Source organism: Poecilia latipinna, unplaced genomic scaffold (assembly GCF_001443285.1).
Source record: "Poecilia latipinna isolate Pla-1442-1.1 unplaced genomic scaffold, P_latipinna-1.0 Scaffold1486, whole genome shotgun sequence".
Lineage (NCBI taxonomy): Eukaryota > Metazoa > Chordata > Actinopteri > Cyprinodontiformes > Poeciliidae > Poecilia > Poecilia latipinna.
In genome coordinates, this window is record NW_015114102.1 from 52,753 (window position 1) to 60,132 (window position 7,380).

The 7,380-nt window shown below is 39.4% G+C and overlaps 1 protein-coding gene across 4 annotated transcripts in view; it reads right to left on the bottom strand.

The window, feature by feature from the left end:
- ccdc142 (coiled-coil domain containing 142) overlaps positions 1-7,380 on the bottom strand; it is a 32,941-nt gene that overhangs the window by 10,122 nt on the left and 15,439 nt on the right. For all 4 annotated transcript variants that reach the window (XM_015057724.1, XM_015057723.1, XM_015057725.1 and 1 more), the window contains 7 exons: positions 6,785-6,951; positions 5,539-5,691; positions 2,823-2,937; positions 1,985-2,162; positions 1,053-1,163; positions 482-582; positions 213-372 (listed from right to left, as the gene is read on the bottom strand). In XM_015057724.1, the coding sequence (XP_014913210.1) occupies positions 213-372; positions 482-582; positions 1,053-1,163; positions 1,985-2,162; positions 2,823-2,937; positions 5,539-5,691; positions 6,785-6,951 (985 nt within the window). The remainder of the gene's footprint in view (positions 1-212; positions 373-481; positions 583-1,052; positions 1,164-1,984; positions 2,163-2,822; positions 2,938-5,538; positions 5,692-6,784; positions 6,952-7,380) is intronic.

Genomic DNA, 7,380 nt, shown 5'->3' on the forward strand with positions numbered 1-7,380 from the left:
ATTTATTTCATCATAAATACCTGAATTCAATTTTTATTTTGTAGAAATAAATTTTCACTTTGACACTAAAGGGTTTTTTGCTTGCTCGTGGTCGATTTGTAAAAACAATAAAAATGGTAAAGCGTCCAGAGATGTGAATATTTTTTCTAGGCAGGGTATGTTTTGAATGTGGAAATGTAAAGAACATTTCCTCTACATTCCAAGTAACTAACCTTAAAGCCAGGTAAGGCTCTGCAGGGAGAGACGTGTCCACTGGAGAGTGGACAGTCTGATCAGACTGAGTCAGCTCTTCACCTTCCACACAGCCCAGGTTGGTTATGTTACTGCCCACAGCAGCAGTGTCCAAGCTGTCTCTGCTGCCTTTAACTGGACCTGGGGTGTGTGTGTGGGGGGCAACACACATGGAGACTTGACATAGACACAATTGCAAAGCAAAGAGGTTTACAGGACTCATAGTTTGACTGACAGGTGGGGAACTTACAGCAGCATGTGAACGACTCCCAGGCTGGGCGCTGCAGGTACGGCTTGGCCTGTGGCTGCTGCAGCAAACAAAGGAGCGCCGAGTCTACCTGCTGAAAAACACTTCACACCCAGGCAACAGGCCAGTCAATATCAAGTGTTGCCACATGTTTATTATTGATCTGATTAGTGTCCTTCATGAGCTGATCAAAAAGGGATAGACAATGTTTTTATAGAACAAATACCTAAACTGCCAACTGATATAAATCATGACAAAGGAAGAAGCAAATTAAAAAATTAGCTGTCAGGAAACTGACAGGAATCCAAGGCCATTTCAAAAGTCTGATGTTGTCATGGTAACAAACCTAACCTCTCCAAATCAGAACAACTATGTTTTCGTGTCTCATATGCTCTCATTTTATTTCTCATTCTGTCACCACTTTCTTTCAGCATTTTGGATTTGGATGCTTGGGCTCCATCTTGCTTTAACACAAGAGCATGCTCAGATTGTCGCTCACCTTGGCAGGTCAACAATATGGAAATGCAGCAGATAAGCTAATAAGTCAGATCAGTGTGAACCGTGGTCGTGTTACCTGAGGCTGAGGAGTCTCTGGTGAAGTTCGGCTGACAGGCCGTACTTGTCAGACTTGATCATCTCCCTGACAGAATCAAAGTCTTCCTTCAGCTGCAGCGCCCCCTGCAGACTGAGGACAAACAATCCCAGCACACTGTTCAGAGAGGCCACTGCAGGATGTGTGTCAGCACTCGCACACAAAAAAGTTTTCCTGAATCAAATGATCATTTCAGAGCCTGACGTCCCAAAAGAACATGGAGGTTGCCATGGCAGCATGTCTGTTTTACAGCAGCTTTCAGACATCTTTAAGATCGTCTTGTTATATTACTAAGTTATAATAATATTTTGTTATATTACACAAAATGTTTTCTGTCAACTAAATAGTTCACATATCAGACTGTAAACAGCCAGTGGCCATTCAGAACAAGTGACTTTAAGTTCAGGTTCTTCCTCTTCATTTCTTCTTCTATGGAAGGTAAATTCTTTTTTTTTTTTTTTTTAATCTCTCATCTCTCTTCCCTTTTGTAATATTCACCTGGGCTGATAAGTATGTAAGTGTAATGTGGTTTCCATCATATTTGTTTCAACCCATCAACATGGATATCTGGTTAGATTTATTCAAAGATGCATTTATGAACTAAGCATAAACAGCTTAAAGTTCAGGTAGTAACAGACTTTAGCTAAACATCAGCATGAAGAAACAAAATTTAAGGCTTTCAGTGGGCAACACATAATGTGGTTGTTGGTTTTGTTCACTGGTATTCAGAATGAAAAAAAAAAAAAACAACAGGGAACAAAAAGACAAAAGACAATACAGAGTCACAGCAAATTCAAAAACCAGCAAGACAGTTCTGGTTCCTCCGACAGAATACACAGGAAGTAAAACCTCTATATGTCACAAAGTCAGTTGACGGTGATATGTTGTTCCAGAGAAAAATGCTAAAGCCAAACCTGAATTTGATCTTCTGCTTTAATATGTGCTCCATCCATGCCTCCATGAAAGCCGTCATCGCCACAGTTAGTGCTTGGACGTGAGCATCTTCTGACAATGGCGCAACAGCCTCTAGAACTTGGCCAATCACAGTCTGAGCTGCCAGAGATGCATATTCACTGGGACTGCTGGGAAAACCTGCAATGCATAAGATACATTTACTTTTACCTTGCACAGTGACTACTGTTGTATTTTGTATTTGAAACTATAGACCCCAGATTTTTTACTAATTGAAGGAAAGAAATTCCTTTTCCTCCATCTTATGCTGATGAAGCAAAGCATATTATCATCAGCATTGCATAGGGGCAGAGATGATCAGAAAGAATGAAAGTGGTTGACACATCACTGCTGAAGTTCTTCTCCTTCAGCAGTGATTCTGTCAGATGGCTGCTTTCCATGAGTCTCATGATTCTACTGCTGAAATATCACAGATCAGGCCATTAAATCAACCTGATGTCCACAGTTGGTTCCACCAACTTCATCGCTTTTTACAATGAATTTATTTATTGTAAAATAGTCAATTGATGGAGAAGGGGTGAATTGCATGAAATATAGTTAAATAAAAGATCAGAGCAAAACAATCAGCATAAAGACTAAATGGAGAACAGTTTCAAAGGGAATCAAAGATTGGAAGAGCAGCGACTTCCACTCACTCGACTAAAGAAATGAAGACCAAGCACTGTAGCAACTGTTTACTATGGTGATGACTCAATGATGCCCAAACACAAATAGCAACCAGTTGCTCTGTGGAACTGATCCAGCCTGCTGAGCCCATCAGTACGACTCTGGCATGCATACCCGTCCTCTGGCTCGGCCTCCAGTATCCTGCAGACGGCATGGTGCGCTCAAAGATCTCCCCAGACATCCGTTTGCAGTCAGTAGAGAAGTTGCTCAGCACCATGGAAGAGAACGCCTTGTGGAGTAGAATGTCGAGATCAGACCCATCAAAACTATTTGCTTTGCATAACCTCATTTCTAACATGCAAAGAAAACAGTTTTAACACATTTATCTTTGGAAAAAATGTTAATGGGCTTTTACACTGATCATAATATTTTGCAAGGTTTCTACACATTTATTATAACAGTTCCATCTTACTTTAAAACCTAGAATAATAAAATGTATTACCCTTGAACCTGCTTGAATAGTAGGCAAGTCTTTTTTTCCCTATAGGCTATTGGACTATTGGAAACTAGAAAAACTTAGATTATCTATTTTTAAAAATCTCAGTCTAACTTTTGAAAAGAAAGTTTGTAAGGCTTTTATTACATTTTTAAAACATTAAAAGACAGTGAAGGGACAAGAACACATTTATAAAGTAATAAATGCACCATAAGATGCTTCAGTCCATGAAGTAATTGAGTTACAACATTGTAGACATAAGAATGAAGACTGTCTCACTGTTCTGTCACAACCTCATTTCTGCCATTTAATATTCCAAGCATCATCTCACATGCTGAATTTTCAGTCAGTTTTTCTCTCCACATTTTGAGGGCTGGAGTCTGAGGTTCTTTCAATAGCATTAAAATAAGGTGAACACAAGTCACAAGTCCAGTATTTTATACTCTGAAAACTGTGGCACCTTGTTTCTGTCCCCAATAAAAACAGTCTTGGTGATTCAGGTCATTTAAACCCCCCACAAATGAGAACACACTGCTCCATATTGGAGAGACTTGAAAACTCCCACAAATCATGCAAGAGAGCACCTTTTGCTTCTTGACATTTCCAACACAGAACGTCTTTATCTATACCCATTTTGTGAAGTCTAGATGGAGTGAGACAGAATCTGCTGAGAATTTTACATTGAATAAATTCATCTTTGGCCTCCCTGACATATAGCCAGAAATAATTGAGTCCCAGGTTCCCTCGTTAAACGTACAATCAAGATCTCTACAATTTTTAAGCCATGGACAAGCAGACAACCATCTTCATGCCTTGCTAAGTAAGGGTGGTAATCCCAAAAACACTATCAGGCTTTTCACCTGAGGAAATTTCATTTTGACTTTTATACAATCTCTAATTTGTAAATATCTCCAAAAATGACTGCTTCCCTCTAGATCAAACTTTAAAATGAAAACATTGCATGATATAAATATGTCCTCTTCATATAGATCAACAATTATTCTTATATCTTTGGCACTTATGGGAAGATATTCTATTTCTTGTGTACCTCTTGCCATATCTTCTTTGAGAACATCAAAATATTGTTATCCAGCTTATTCCTATTGTTTTCTAGTTTTTGGGTTAATACCTTAATAGGGAGGTAGGTTTGTGTTTGGTTAAAACCCAGTCTATGTCTGTTTACATACCTTAGACCAGTGGTTCCCAAACTTTTTCTTCCGCGCCCCCCCCCCCAGTGGTTTCCAAACATTTTCTGCGCCCCCCATATGGATTACAAATGGCTGTCTGGTTGAAACGACGCGTGTGACGGGGGGCATCGACTTTTTTGGGGGCAAAATGAATGTACGTAGCTGAAAATAGACACCAACATCGGTAGCCTTGTTAAGCTTAAGGTTCTGTATTGATATTAGCTAGTCATCTTTTAGCTAACATTACCTGCATCCAACAGCTTTACTCAACTCAGTCGGTTAGTTTGGAGGGAAAAACTGTGAAAAGTGAAAAGTTCTTTGTGTTTTGCTGGTTTGCTGCCGTGATTCTAACACAAACCTACGTAGCTCCGCCCAGCAGCAGGTCTCCTCCAGCGCGAGCGTCGTAGCGCTCATGTTGCGTTTAAAGGCAGCTCGGAAAAACAGGTTACAACATGTTAACAACGGATTAAACAGTTTTAACTGTTGATAAAAGTGACAGGGGACACAAATATGGGAAGTGTGGAAGCCTCTACTGTATCAAATTGACATAGGAATAACAGAGAGTTGGCCATTCTACGGTAAAAATCCAGCGCATACAGTGTTCATGTTTTGTTTTTTTTCTTCATCCAGACGGCTTCCCGCGCCCCCCCTGCAATGACACGGCGCCCCCCCTAGGGGGCGCGCCCCACAGTTTGGGAACCTCTGCCTTAGACATTTCAAATGAAATACTACAATGTTCTGTTGGGTGGGACCAGTTCTTTCTTTTTTGGTTGAGGCAACCTACTAATGCTAATAGTTGTTTAGTATTTTGACTAAATAAGTCAAAATACTTGTTTTGGTCCAACTCGGTCCAAGTTGAGCTGGACCAATTCAAGGTCCAGCTCAACTTGAATTGAAAGCATTTTAGGGACCACCGTCATTTGAAACAAGTATGCATTCAGTGAGAGTCAAAATTATATAAAATGCTGATGTGTCAACATGAAAAAATTAAGGCTATTTATAAGTTCAAAGATAAAGCATGTCAGATAACTATCAATCTCAGCATGTACTGGACACAGCCACAAAACGGTAAGAAAATGGTCTGAATAGTGAGCTATGAAAGGAACATTGTAGAAAACAATAGATCCTCACACATGAACAAAGGAAAGACAGCAATAACACTGGACCAAGCATCACCAATGAATCAAACTGTCCTACACAGACTCACCTGCAGCTCACATGCAGCCCGATCAAGAGCTTCCAGTTGGTGCCTCTGTAGATGCTGACTGTGGCTCTGCAGAGTGGGACGATGGTCACAGTCTGAACTCAGGAGTACGGACTTCGTCTGACCAATTGTCTTATCCAGGCTCTCCATCAACATCTAAAGACAAAATGACAGCAGTTTTACACTACCTAAACAAACTGATAGTTTTTGGATTACATACACCTTATATAGCTGATCCCTGCTAAAAAACTCAAGTATTTGTGTGTCTTTACTTGACAAACTAATTCCAGGACAGAAAGGCAAGGAAATATCTTGTGAATGAATACAAGAAAAGGTTTTAGGTGCCAACAGTTTGATCTGGATTTTGTTTAGTAGTTGGTGTTTATGCACACATTGCTTGGCATAACATTTTCAACGGAACATTGTCTCCTGCATAACATTATTAATGCTGCTGTAGCAGCAGCAATAACAATGGCTTTCTGATGATTTGTTGTCAGAAAATGTGATGCTCTCTTTATTTAATAGTCTTCATATTCCACTTCTGTGGGTCTGCTCAATGTTCCATAAAAGTACTTGTGATCTGAAGATGGGAACATGCGTCTCAGTCAATGTTGAAAGTCCAAAGCGACGTACTCATGGAGCTGGTTAGTAAAGTCTAGGTTGGCATCTGAGCAGAGATCAGTGTAGTTCTGCTTAGGTTAACAGTGGCTGACTTCTTTGGCAGAGTTAGGAAAATGTTGGTGTCAACTTAGTGGGCGGCTGAGCGGATATTTCCCTCATCTCCTCTGTCTCTACAGATATAGATTGCTATGGTGTACATTTCCTTTAGTCCAAAACTAAAGGATGTTCAGAGTGGTTTGAATCTGTCTTTGAATAGTTTGGAGTGAATAAAGCCAAACATCAAACTCCACTCTCTTTGGCAGTAATCCAGTTGTGATGGAAACTTTTGTAAATGAATTATACTATAAATGTGAACCATTATTGTGTTCAGTTGTGTTGGCTGTATACAGGCAAGGCAGATAAAGATGACAGTGAGAAATGCATCTGACATCATAAAACAGAGCACAGCTGGTGACTACTGACCAGGATTTTATCTTTACGTGTCATGATTTTCTTTTCAGATTTAACACTTATTGGAGTACAAAGTTTACTAAACTTTGGTAAACAAAATAAACAAAAAATTCTATGATTGTCTAATTATTGAAAACGTTTGTAGAAACAAGGTCTTTGAAATCAATGAGCAGCTCACTCTGAGATCTCCTTGGGTGATGAGAAGGAACTTATTAGGACTCCATGAAGAAAGGAACTGATGTGCTTTGGACATGATCCAGACTGTAGAGATTTGGATCGAAGCAAACAGCAAACCAAAAGTCCATCTCTGCAGTACACAGCTGGGCAGGAGGAGGCCAAAAGATTCTGGAGGGAGAAGGATAAATACCCTTAAAGAGACGGTGTTTGAAGTTGCTTTGGGTTTATTTAACTTGAGTGGGAAAAATGCTTCTTTCTAGGAGGAGTCTAAACAAAATGGTACAGAATAGCAAGAATAACAAAGTTAAATCCTTAAAAAACAAAATCATTAACCGTAAATAACTGGTGTTAGAAGAATTACCAATTTCTTCAAAAGCTACAGGCTGTCTTATTGTCACAGATAAATTAAAGTTCATCCTTAGATTAAATGCCAACGTCTCTAGAAGGTTTCTCTTATTTCCGATGAAAAACTGAAGGGTCAATATTATGTGTTTCTTTGTGTGCTTATGGCACAATGTGCCATAAAATGGCACTGTCAAGTACTGTCACCTTCAGTCGTTTATATATATATATATATATATATATATATATATATAA